The sequence below is a fragment of the Streptopelia decaocto genome (genome assembly GCF_964273445.1).
Source record: "Streptopelia decaocto genome assembly, chromosome: 9".
NCBI lineage: Eukaryota > Metazoa > Chordata > Aves > Columbiformes > Columbidae > Streptopelia > Streptopelia decaocto.
In genome coordinates this window covers 2,350,727-2,364,582 of record NC_138664.1, presented here as the reverse complement: position 1 = coordinate 2,364,582, position 13,856 = coordinate 2,350,727, and the positions used below count along the sequence as shown (strand labels likewise).

Genomic DNA, 13,856 nt, shown 5'->3' with positions numbered 1-13,856 from the left:
TGGTTTTTAAAATTAGGAGGAGTGATAGGAGTTTTGTATAAGCACACCTGAATCAGCTTAGGTAAATGTTATTATATGTGAATATTTTTACAATTAATTTAAGGTTCTTCATTCATGGCTCAGCGAAAGCTCATTTTTAAAAACACTGTATTTATCTCTGTTCCAAACCCATAATTTGCTTGGTGTCATTCTCATATCATACTTACTGGTGACATTTGAGTTGATACGTACAGAGTTTCCTTCTCCCCCATTAACTTTTCCCATATGTAAGTGTCCAGTCACTGGACATTTTTGGAAACTCCTTTGGAAATCCCATCATCTGTTTTTCTAATCCTGAGCCTACTTTTTCTAATGTGAAAGTTGTGTTTAAAGCAAAATTTCCCCCTCTATAACAGAGATGTGATCTCTTTTCTTACATATAGCATTCTCAGCTTCTGCTATTCCAGGCCAGGGAGAGCTGAAAGCTCCATTTCTTGTACTGTTCCTTCACCTGACTGCATTTTAATTACCCAGCATTTTTTTTCTGCTTGTAATTGCATAGTTACTAGTTCTTTCATTTAAAATTCCCGTCTGTATATTAAGAATGCCATTGAAAACCAGAATTGCTTCAATTGTTTTGCCATTAGAAACACTCATTTTGAGAAAAAAGAGTTGAAATTTGCGCGAAGTCATGTACCATCTTAAAATGATTCTGCTACTTGAAACTCAGACCCCCAGCCTTTTAGCCAGCGTTATTCTTTGGGTGTGTGAGAGCATCTACAACGGGTGGCGATTCTCTTTTCCAGGGCTGGTGGGTCACACATGAGCAGCACTGAGATAAGATAACTCAAATTAGTTCTGAGCTTTGCAGAGACGAGACTTTCTGCCTCGTGCAGTCTCACTTCCAGTGTTCCTGCTGCCAACAAACAACACTCAACCCATCAAACAGCAGAAACAAAAACGCTGCTGAGCAGGAAATTAGGTTGTAATAAAGATCAACTTCAAGGTACTTCACTTGCCTTAGAGCCCTTTCTGACCTTTCTTTATTTCTTTGTATGATAGTGGAACATTCCGTTCTTTCCCTTTTCCCCTGTGCTGAAGAAAGGGAGAGTCGGCAGTTGGTGTTGCGGAGGGTGTTTTGGTTGCCCAGCGCTCTGGGTGGCTCTGGGGGTCCATGCAGGATTTCCTCTGCACGGTGCTGACGGGCGGGAGGAATTTTGCCCCCTTCCAACACCCTTTTGGGTTTGCTGCTCGGCCCGTGTGCAGCACGAGGCGCTGTGGGAGCTGTGCGTGCTGTGTGCTGGACGCTGGAACAGCAGCGCTTGGTTTATCATTATCCACTTCTTTATGATGGCAAGAGATGGCATTTTCCTCTTGATCACGGTAAGAAAAATGCTAAGGTCTTATCCTTTGACCTTTGCACCCATTCAGTTTCCATTTATTTTAACAAGGGTGTAAAAGTCTGTGAACCTCCCTAACAGGTGCTTATCAGTTTGTAAAATCATGCTGTTCATTTGAAAATTCTCTTTACAGGAGATGTATAAGGAATGGATCTTGGAGGAAAAAGTGAGCAGAATTACATTCAGCATTCTTGCACTAGTTCCATTAGTTAAAATTTATTTTAAAACTGTATTTTTACATTAAAAACAATATTGTGCTTGAAAACAAACGAAGGTTAACATGCACCGAGGGCTCAAGTTGTGCGTCTGGTGTCAAAAGTCTTGCACTACCCTGGTGCTCGGAGTCTTTTTGGTGCTGTCCAGCATTACTTGGAGCAATTGTCATTATTCTTTGCTGTGCTTGGTTTTGATCAAAACCCACCAGTAGTACATGTTTCAGCAGCCTCTCTTGTGCTTTTATGAACACAAAGGATCCTTTGAGAAGATAACTCAAATTATTTGTGGCTGAAATAGGAGCAAGTTCTAGAACAAAATGCAGCTTGGTTCCTCCCTGCAGACGTGATAAGCTGGATTCTTGCATGGTGTAAACCAGCCTCATTTTATTACCCACGATATATGAGCTTAGTACAGTTCTACAGTTTCTGCCATCTTCTCAGCTGTCTGATGCTCCCTGTGGAATCATTCCTTATCAAAATAGCTAAGAAGTATGTGAAGAAGCAGATGAAGTTGTTAGGTAACCGTGACAAATGCTTCATTGAAGGTTGTATGCACACGCTGAAATTTGCATTAGAAGTGACTTAAAACATTTGAGTTAACATCTGCATATCTTTAAAAAACCATTTCACTAAACCCATTTCAACATTTTCAGTTCAAATGAAGTTACCTCTGGGGAAAACAAACAAACAAAACCCAGCCAACCAAAAAAAAAAACCCAAACTAACTGTGTAATAGCTTTTCTGGCTATATTTTCCCCCTTCTTCTCTTTTCAGCTCCTGGCTGATCACTTGGGACCTTGTATTTGAGCTTTACTCATTGAAGTAGGTAGAGTAATCACAAATGACACTAGTGTGTAAGGAAACTTCGTTGTTACAGGAGAAAGGTTGGAGTTTCAAGCTCGTATCCCAAGTCTGTGCCTTGTAGAGTTGACTTTAGGGTTTAGCGCATCGTCTGAACTCAGCAGAATTTGTAAAACCAAACACCTTCCGGGAAAACGGTGCAACTCAAGGACATCTCTCTACTTGTGATACCTTTCTGCTTTCGTTTCACCATTGTGTTGGTGGAATCTCATTCCCTTTTCCGTCTCGTAGGCCTGCGTCTTGTGTCAAAACCTCTTAAACTCACTATTGAAATGCTTGAAGTTTAGGGCTCTTTTTATTAAGCCTCTGTATTAAAAAAAAAGGACTTGAAGTGTGGAATTCTGCGTGGCCATAGTTGGGTGTGTACACCCAAATGATCATTTTCTTAGGCATTTTCTGACCTTTAGAATTTTCCATTAAAAATGCGCAAGAAAATCTTACCTGTAAAAAGGTCAAAGATGGTATTTGAGAAAATCAAAGGAAAGCTGTGCTCAGCAGAAAACTCAGTGTTTAGAATAAAATTCATCAAGGCAAAGGATTAGGGGAAAATAAACTCTAGAGTTCTCCATACTAAAGTGCTGTGGACTTGGAGAATAACAAATAGGAGCTGGATTTTCTTGAGCTTGAGTGCATAGTTAACCTACATCTTAGTGAAACCTTGTGGAAAGATTTGCATGATTAGAAAGTTAACTTCTTTGGGTTCACCATATTTCTAGGTCATATTAGCCACTGCTAAGTCATTTATAGCTTGAAAGCAAACAATTGTAAATGCTGACCCATTCATTTTCTACCATAAAATACAAGATGGGTAATTGGCTGCTGTCTGACGCCGCGTCCCGCTGCGACATGGAACAAAATGAGTCCTTTTAAAACCGTCTATATATAAACGCCATAGGGACATTCTACAATGAGGGGTTTCATTCTGAGGAGATACACTGGAGACTTCCTGTTGCTGACACAAAAATTGTGGTGTTTCTAAAGGAACTGCCATCCGTTGGTGTAATATTGGGAGTTTTGTATCCAGTAGATAGCTCTCTTAGACCTCACTTTGTTCAAGGATGAAAAATCAGTCTTGGAACTAGATTTTTTTAATTGATAGGTATAATTGATCATGGCTTACTCGTATTCATTTGTGTGCTGAAGGAATAAGATCAAGCTGGTAATATTTGGTTTTGTACTCCGTGCTTCCAAAGCAGCTTTTCTACAATGGGAAATGAGAAAAACAACATTACAAAAATGCTTTAAAATGGCAAAAGAAATTGATAGTAGCTGTAGCGTAGAAAATTAATGTGGGAAGTAAAGGGACACAATGAGAAAGAGCAAGCCAAAAATAGTTACAATAATGAAAAGGAATTAAGTAACCAAGAGTAAGAGAGATGTTATCAGAGATTCTGACCCGTTTCATGCTGGGGAAGAGGTGGGACAAGGGCTCAGTAAATGCAGCTGTATTGTGTGGAGGGGATAGAAGAAAATTATTGCATTTCTAATATTTTAAATGGAAAAGAGGTGGTCTGGCTGATTATAGGCCTGTTAAACAGGCAAAAGATAGAGCAGCAATTATAAGGTATAGTACATAGTTAATGAAGCTTCAATAGTATTTAGTGTCATTTATTACAGGTTTATGGGAAATAGGCTTTCAAATTAATTTGATATCCTTTCTGAGAAGATCACAATTGATGAAGATAATAGTAACAATATAGCACTATCGTACAGCTTACATTAATTCTGTGAGCCATTTTATTTATTATATCAACAAGTGACTTGATTAATCAGGATTATAGTATATGGACATAACATCCCTAGATTGGAATGAAAATTAGTTAAATGATAGATTTCAAGGTGCACCTGCTGTGGGGAAATGGGGCAGATTAGAACTGCATCTGTTCTTACTTCTGCCTTATTTAACACAATTTATCAATGATTTAGTGGAAATGTAATTGTTAACAAAGTTTGGAAACGGCTCGAAAATTGGAGGAGTTGATAATGTCAGGACTCTAAGTGTGGGTTATGTAGTGACCTGGGCTGATGAACCTGGTCGCCTTTTCGGTTCAGACAAATATCAGGTTCATGATTTGCTGGCTCTTCTTACAGGATGCTGGACTCTGTCCTGCTGCCCCATAACACAAAACCACTTAGAGAATGAAGCGGAGTGCGCACCCCGGATGCGCAGGAGACAGCAGGAGTCGGCAGGACAGCTGTTTAGTTGTTGCCCTTGGAGAGTGGAACAAAATAAAGCCTACTAGTGTTTTATTCACATCTTAGTTTAATTGTGTCTGTTGGCTAAGTGGCCTGTCCTACCATGAACAAGTCGAAGCAGATGTGCCACACATGCCCTGCGTTCAGCCGTACCCACAGATCTGGTATAGCGTGTGCCTGAGTAACAGCAAAAACTGTCCTCAGAAAACTTCCTGCAGTCTGTATTCTTTTCCCTTGAGGCTCATTTGAGAACAACACTTGTGGGAATAAACATCCTAACTCTTTTATCAGGATTATTTTAATTAATGCACTGAATATTTAAAACAAACTGATGAAAAGACCTCCCAAGCAGCAAAGGGGACCTGCAGAATCTTAAGTATATAATACTCGTGGTAAAATAGTCACAATGTATTTATGGAGCTGCTTATTTTCAGTGGATTTGAATAAGAAGAAAACTTGAGAAAAATGGCCTGCAGAACACGGCTGAGTAAAATTGTTGGGCTGCTGGGCATTTCACTTGCAGCAGACTTGCCTAAATGTGCTGTTGTTTTGCTTTATTATGATTGTTGTGCATTTTTATTGTGGTGCTGATTAGGTTTCCTGTCTTTGGCGCAGATTACAGAACCGGCCCTTGCTTTGCTTTGATAACCAACCAGATGTGCCAGGGCCAGCTCAGTGGAATAGTCTGCACAAAAACCCTCTGCTGCGCAACAGTTGGGAGAGCGTGGGGCCACCCCTGCGAGATGTGTCCTGCCCAGCCGCATCCCTGCCGCCGGGGCTTCATTCCCAACCATCGGACGGGCGCCTGTCAAGGTGAGTTAGCAGCAAAGCTTCCCCGAAAGCTGCTGAAATTGTTACTGGATTATTCTTAATTGAGTTATGCTGCTGTGAATAACCTGTCCTAAGCCATTCTCAGCTATATGTGTGAAGAATGGAAAAACATTGTCAGATGCATTACTTCATGATTCAGTGAGTGCCTGATGTTCGAGTGAGTACATTAGTAACTTAGGTCATGTGAGAGCAGTCAGCATCTTAATGAATTTCTTACTGCCAGAGCCCTTTCCCTTGGTTCTGTAACGGTGTTTTTCGGAGTGAACCGCTCGGTCGTTCCACGAAGGAATTGATGATGTTTCAAAAAGCACTCAAAACACTCAAAAATCAGTCTGTGGCAATACCGTTCCATTTATCTGGTGTGGGACTTTTTAGCTAAAATTTGTTGACTTTGGGTTCAACTTGGGTGTCTTATCTCTTGAGCTACACTGCATCGACCTGGAGAAAACTGTATTGTGCCATTTGAAATGCCCTATTATTTATTTTATATAATTTTGGAAGTGAATTTGCATTTGTTTCAAATCGTAAAATCCACCCAGATGTTGCTTACTTCTTTTTGAGCATGCCTTACCATAGAAAGTCCTTACACTGCTTTTGGCTTTTATTCTAATACTTCCAGCTGTATAAATTCTTTTATTGTCTGGATGTCTGGCAGGAAACAGGAGAAAGTTAACAGGGGCAGCTATGTATTAAACTGATGTGGATTATAAATTCCCAGGACCATATCTTTTGGGCTAGTTTATTTCAATCTGTCTAACGTTTTCTAATAAGTTACAATATTTTTGAAAATAGGGGAGATAAAGATTACAAATCTACGAGTAATTTTATTTAAACATGAAATTCCTGCGAAGGACTTCAAGGCATTCCATTGCATTAAGACATGGAGATATCCTCTGTCAGAGGCCAAATCTTGGTTGGTGCCTGCAGACAGGCACGATGAACTTTGAGATGGGCATGTTTGTGTATGTTGCATAATATGCGCATATTTTGACCTCGAGCATTCTGTTCCCCCCTCTCACTGTAAAGGTCAGAACTAAACTGTACAAAATCTGTGAATTGAGGGTTCGGGACATTTCTGAAATCTTATGTGCATAAATATGTGGCCCACACCCCTGAACTCACGCCCCACCTAGTTATATTGTTTATGGGACAGAAAAGCTGCAGTGACCTCTCCAATGGGTTTGTGCGCTTCGGAATAAAGCTGCTTCTGCTCACTGCACATTTCATAGCATGCAGCTTCATTTTCACTGGTCTGTATGTGGTGCCAGCACAGTTTTGGCCCTGTATGTTTGACTTGTACTTTCCAGTTTTCCCTTCTCTTGTAATGTGTTCATAATCTCAACAGATCTGCCATGGAACCGCATATTAGCTTTATTTTTCGTGCAATTGTACTGAATCCAGTCCTTTTGAAATCAGATAACATCCATTCAGACTGAAGACATTTCAGGGATTTCACATCCATATTCAATCTCAATAAAGGAAAGCAGGTTAAATAAAATCCAGGTTCTCTGAAGAGAAAAAGGAACCGTTATTATTGTGTGGAGAAGTCAGAAAAAATAAAACAGAGGGGAGGGCAAGTTTATTTTAAAAAGTAAATACAATATCGCTGCCCACAGTTTGACTTTGTCTGTCTGGCCGAAAGAGAAATTAATATCACAGCTGAAGTTTTTAAAGGTACAAAGTCGGAAAGTGAAAGCCAGAAGGTGGGATTGTGAAACAGACGTCGTGACCAGGAGAACCACTTCTATTTTTTTAGTTATTTTTAAGGTCAGTACAGTGCCGTGGAGTCTGGCTGGTGGCTGTTAGTCCAGCACAGCATGTTGCTGTAGCTCTGCTCCCAGCGGCGGTGCCGAGGGCGCTGGCCTTGGGGTATTTCTCTGTGCCCCCCCAGCATTAGCTCAGGCGCAGCCCCGCTCTGCCTCTCTGCTGCCCCCCGGCCCGGGGGTGCCATTGGGCCAAACCACCGTGCGATGGGGTGCACGTCTGCCCCTTGGCCTTGCTCAGCCTTCCTACTTGTGGCTCCCAGGGAAATTGCCTCTTGGCCTTTTGTACAGACATAATACTTCGCTTTTCAGAGTCCAAGACACATTACAGCTGGCTCTCTGCAATTTATAAAGGGAGATTTGAAGGCGTCATCTCCTTCAGCTTGTGTCCGTCCCTGTGTTGAAACTGATCCTAGTGCGAAGCCCAAGAATTCAAGAAATGGGGTTTTACCAGCAGGAGCTGGTACTCCGTGGGGAAACGGGGGAAGCGCAGGCGTTTGGGGTGGAGAGTGGCGAGGTCTCTGTTTGCTCCCAAAGGACCGGGAGCAGCAGACACGGGGCAGCCCTGGGGATGCTGAGCCAGACCTCCACTGGCTCCTATTGCAATGCCACTCCTCCTCCTTAAGTCTCTTTTCTCTAGCTGTTACTAAGCTGTAGCAACACTTCTGCAGCTAAGTGATGACACACATGTTGTGCTAAAATAGCTGTGAGGCCAAAAACTGGGGGCTCTTGAAAATGTTTGTCTTGAGCTTCCTACCTAGCCTGCGACATTGCCTTTGTTGTTTCATTTTCCTGAGTGAAAAAATCAAAAGCAAAGAGAGAAATAAAGGGGAAAAAAAACTTTCCAAGTTTACCAGTGTCTAAGCAGGTCATTAATAATTCTTCCTGAGACATTAATTATGGCTATGAAACTCCTTGAATCAAATCCTAAGCACGGCTTACAGTCGTTGGTGCTGATCTGCCTGCCTCCCCGTGAGATCCCGCATCTCTTGCCAATGGGCTCTGCACTGTATGGACTTGTCAAGGTTTTCAGAGAGGGAAGTGGTTCTGGGTGCCCAGCTTCAGATACTGCAGAGGAACCTGGGTCTTGGCAGGTTGTGTTCCCTCCACACCATTCCCCAGATGTTTTGGAAAAACAAAGCAATAGCAGTAGGATGTTTAATGTCTGTAACAATAATAACCATGTGATTTCTTGCAGAAAATGTTTAGAGTAGTGTACTTAATCATACTTTGCACGGAGTAATTACAAAATTAGTGTCTGTCTTCGCAAGCAAGTATCATAATATTATGATGGGTGAAGAATGGTTTTAGGCATATTTACTTTAATTTCTGTGTAGACAAATTATTATGGCTGTTCTTGAGAAATGAATTAAAAGTGGCTGTTTTTTCCTTTTTGTATGATAGATGTGGATGAATGCCAAGGCATCCCTGGGATCTGTCAAGGGGGAAATTGCATTAATACTGTTGGATCTTTTGAGTGCAAATGCCCAGCTGGACACAAGTTTAATGAAGTGACACAAAAATGTGATGGTAAGAACTTTTAGAACTTTCTTCCGAAAACGAAGAGGGAAAAGTCTTCATTTTGGGGCCAGCTTTGTTTAGAGCTTTGTAACAAACTTTCCAGTTTCTTTTGCCTTGCATATGCAAATAGCATTCTTCACAATAAATACAAATAACGGTCTTTCTTCTTCTAAACCAGAGATCCTTAAATATTGACCCTGCAGTTTTTTCCAGCCTTTTATTCATGTAACATTTTACAGACATAAAGGTACATCTGAAACAAATTAAACAGTAAAACTAAAAATATTTTTAACCAATATGTTGCTTTAGAAATGCTTGAGGCACATGTTTCTATGTGGATCTTTTAACAAAAACGTGTATATGACTGGGAGGTTCAGCACATTTCCACCTACTCAGGCAAACGGTATTTAACACTAATGGGAGTTCAGCACTCTGAATGAAGATCGCAGGACTATGCTCTAAACTCATCCTTACAGCTGCAGATGTTAGAGAAGGACAAACATTTTACCTTTCGGTATTGATCATCTGATTTTGGAAGTCAAACAGGTGCTAGATATTAGTGTGGAAATTTGCAGTGCATCATGATGGAATCTTGCTATCTTTTAACTGCGATTTGCTAGTGTTTTTTCTCTACAGTGTAATATTCAGGCATAGATGTCTCCTCTGCTCTAAGAGAATTTTGGATACATGAGGAACATAGTACCAAAATGTGTCAGTTCCACAGTTTTGGTTGATTTTCTTTACTGTGAAGTCCAGATAATTTTCAAACTCTGACAACTGATTCTCAGTCGTTAGACAAAAATTAAATGAAGCAGCAAAGTTGGATAAGTGGTTAGTGATTTGGGAGTGCAGCTTTCAATATCATAAAGGTGTGAGACTGCGAGAGTAAGCTGTTCATGCACCACCCTGTTTTGCATCAGGTACCTTTAAGGAAGCACTCAAATTTTTTTAGTCATTTTGAAAGAATTATGACTTATTCTTTCAAAAGAAAAATCCCTATTTCAAGCAAGACTTGATAATTTAATCACAGGTCAGGAAAGGCGATTTCAGAAGAGTTTGTACACATCATGTTTTCATGTTGACTGACAATGGTTTTGGCAGAAAGTGACCCAACTTTGGGGTAGAACAACATTGCAAGTGTTTCCTTGTGTGGATGAAGGACCAAGAACGTGGTGAATAGGAAAGACCAAACTTGTGCCTTGTTAAGAATTAGTACTTGAAAGACTGAGAACTGTAGGCTTGCATAGGCTGCATTGTATAAACATTCCTGTGGTATTTTTGATTGCTGAATCATGTAAAAACAAACAAACCAAACACAAAAAAACCCCACAAAGAACAAAAAAAACCCAAACAACCACCACATTCAGAGCCTGCACTTGGTAATAGTTGAGGAACTGGACCCAAAAACCTGCGATAACTTGGTTCTTTCCCAAATCCTGCCACAAATTTCCTGCCCCATCTTGTGGAATCTCTTTGGATTTATTGCCTGGCTGCAAGATAAGATGAAGTTTCCTTTCCTCCGTTCCATACCTATACATTTTTGAACCTCAACAGACAGAGACTTACTTTCAGTACATCTTCGTATTGCCTGTACGAAGCAATTTTAGTTAAAGATGTGTAGGCGTGAACACAATTCGAGGAATTAAAAGTAGCATGTTTATACCAGTGGCATGAAATAGGTTAGTGATTCGACTGTTAAGAGCATAGTCACATAACAACAGAAAATCCTTTCTGCTTTTTTGAATTATGCCTTCAGGTTTTAAGTTCAAACCTCCAGTATATGACAACGTATTTGCCTTACAGTAATTAACTAGGATTAATTGTAATAGATAATAATTGACATCTGATCAAGTGCTCGGTTTAAGTTCCTATCCAGCTAGCAGAACATCTGGCAGCTGTAATGTGTCCATGGTCACTGATTTAGTAGAACTGGGAGGTGCCTGCTGAACTACCAGTACTGTTTGTTCAGTGGGTCCCCATTAAACTAAGATTATGATTGAACTAATCAGGTGCAATTAGACAATGCAACAAGATGGGAAATGAGGTGTGTTGGCCTAAGTTCTCTTTACATGAGCATAGCTGGTGGCAAACTGTATTTTAAGTGTTACATTATTTCACTGCTTCATATGACCGTTCCTCTTCCAGTTGCATTAATGCTGAGGTAAATAGTTTTTTGTGGTGATTGGGGGGAGTAATTTTTCCTGCAGTGACATTTACATCTGCGAGGATGGTTACCTTTATTAAACTCGCATACTTAACAATGACAATGTTGCTTATATGAATGTCAACACTAATATAAATAGTGAAATACTGTTTGTGTTAAGCTCAACCCTAAAATAAAGTGATGATTTTGCTTTTAAAAAGGTCGGTCTCTATATAAACAGTGGCAATACTGACTTTAAGATAAACATTGGTGAATTTGAGTCAGAAAAATGTTTGAATCTGATCCATTTCCAATTGCATTTTTCTCTGTTAATTAAGGGCTCTATTCAGACCAAAATTCAATTTCCACATTTTTTGTCACTGAGACTTTTGCGACTCCTGTGGAGCATAATCCTGGAGCAGCAGCCAGCAGTCCCTTAGCAGTGCTCCCCGGGCACTGGGACCGGAGGCTTTGGCAACACCCTTGAAGTAGCACTGCACAAAAAGTCACTCCCCTCTCCCACACCCAGGCGAGGAATGTGACCCACATCACGACAGCTGGCAGGATGCTGGGAGGAATGTGTGCGCGGGGGCCCGGGGCCCCGTGCCACTTGGGGTGGGTTAGCCATGAGGTCTGGTTATCTTATGCCATCCCGGTCCCGCCACTCCTTTCCTGCCAAGGCGAGGGGTCACAAAGGCGCCAGATCACCCAGTGCTTGAGCTAGGGGGAGAGGACTTGATCATTTTTATATTATTTAATTTTTATATTGCTGTCTTCACAGGAGAAGTAGAACAGAGATCCTCTCTACTTGCTAAAATGCTCATTAACAGTCCTGTGGGACTTTGGGTGTTCCCCCATCTGTTGGGGCCAAGTTCCAGTTTAGGCGTTACATTTAAATTCCTCCGATCATTTTTAATGACTACGATATTATTCACTCCTTGCCTTGGCGTGTTGGGTGGTGTTGCAGTATTTTGTCTCAGAAATTCTTGTGGTTGGTGAAATCATTATTCCAGCCATGTGTCTAACTGTTTGTAGATCTCTAGAGGAGAGCTTGCATAGAGTCCTGTGGTGCCGGGATTTCTGGCTCCATTCTCCCTGTTGGGCGAGCAACTGGTTGATTGTAGGTGGATGCGACAGGCGGTTGTCATTGATCACTCTAGACCAGGGGTGTCAAACTCATGTTCACTGGGGGTCACATCGGGAGGAGTAATTACATTCATACAGTCCTAAAACTACATTTGGCCCTTTGAAGGCAACCGCGAGGCTGACATGGGCCGCAGTGAACATGAGTTTGACTCCCCTGCTCTATAGCATAACCTCCCTTTGTGTTCTGCTTGGCTGATTCTTCTGGTAGGTACCATGGTAAAAAGCGAGCTGTTCTTAAGCTCCAGGTTCCTAGAAGGTGAGAGCAGTGCTAAGTTGATACATCTGCATTGTTAAGAGAGCCACTGGAAACCAGGGGAGAGGTAACTGCACATCTCAGGCGGGCTACTGATGGTAATTAAGGAGCAGCTGGGGCTGGCATAGGTTGTTATTCACACGACTGCAGATAATACAAACTCCCAGCTGAGGAAGAAACCATTCGAGGTCCCCCTGTTCATGGATGCAGCTATGGTCAGGTACAAGAAGCTATTTGTTAGGGTTTTTTCTGCAGACTTTGAAAATTTTTCTGCATTGGATCTATGATGATGATTTAGTAGGTGGATTGAGATTCGTTATCAAAGAAAATAATGATATAGACTTTTATTTTAAAATCGCTGACAAAAATCTACAGGGAATTATGGACGTTGCCTGACTCCTGCAGTAGATGTTTCGGTTTCTGTCTAGAAATCTGTTGAAACTTCAGAATGTTCCCTTGGTGGAGAAAGCCAGGAAAGGTCATTTTTGTTCCCTGCAGTCATCCTGCTTTAGCTGTAATCCTGTCAGATTGCATTAGTTCAGCAGTGCCTATCTGCTCAGAGCTTTTTTATGCGGGATTTCTAGAAAACCCCAAATGCAGCAAGAAGGATGGGCAATTCAGTAGGTGCTGCAGTTCCCTTGGAGTCCGTATTGAACCCTTGCATCAGTGTGGTGCCAGGAGATGCTGGAAATACCACGAGATATAACAATTCAGCTCCTGATCACTATGGTCATTACAGGCCCTATGCCAGTTCTCTTAGCTCTGGTGTGCAGAATTCAAACTGGAGGGGTTATGGTTTACTTACAGTTAGTAAATCTCTGCATTTCAGGATTTGCATCTGTCATTATTAAGCAGTAAACCAAACTCTCTGGCTTTTTGCACTTTACAGATGCAATATTCTCTTAGGTTCTGTTTCACTGGTGTTTATAAGATGCCTGACAAAAGGTCCTGATTCAAACCTGCTGATTATGGCCCTAGTACCTACGTTAGGAGGGGTCTCCGACCACACTGAATTTGATCATTAATACTAATTATAAAACGCCTGTTCTTGTGCCAGAACTGAGCTAACCCGCCCCTGCTTCTCTTTTTGCCTTGAAGATATTGATGAATGCAGCACTATTCCTGGAATCTGCGACGGAGGAGAGTGTTCAAACACAGTGAGCAGTTACTTCTGCAAGTGTCCTCCTGGCTTTTATACAGCTCCCGATGGCTTAAAGTGCATAGGTGAGTAGAATCCTGTGAATAATAGGACGGTAGGTGTCATGAATGTTCATGAATATCCAAAATGGGTAACAGTGTCCCAGAAATGTATTTCAGCTTGTTATCTTGAACTCCTTCTTTTATATAGAAGTACACCATGTGCCTATATATGTATGTATGTTTCCTCTTTCCCTCTTCATTGTGACTTTTCCTTTTATTTTTCTTATTACAGATTTACTGTTATGCCTTAAAATAGGCAGAGTTTTTTTAATAGATCTTGATAGTCTTGCTTTCATTTGTCTTTGATTTAGTCCTTGTTCTATTCAGCAGCCATTTAGGAAAGTAAAT

The 13,856-nt window shown here is 41.2% G+C and overlaps 1 protein-coding gene across 1 annotated transcript in view; it reads left to right on the top strand.

Moving 5' to 3' along the window:
- Positions 1-13,856, top strand: part of FBN1 (fibrillin 1) — a 145,291-nt gene that overhangs the window by 46,794 nt on the left and 84,641 nt on the right. The window contains exons 7-9 of the mRNA XM_082060971.1: positions 5,267-5,464; positions 8,650-8,775; positions 13,407-13,532. Coding sequence (XP_081917097.1) covers positions 5,267-5,464; positions 8,650-8,775; positions 13,407-13,532 — 450 coding nt within the window. The remainder of the gene's footprint in view (positions 1-5,266; positions 5,465-8,649; positions 8,776-13,406; positions 13,533-13,856) is intronic.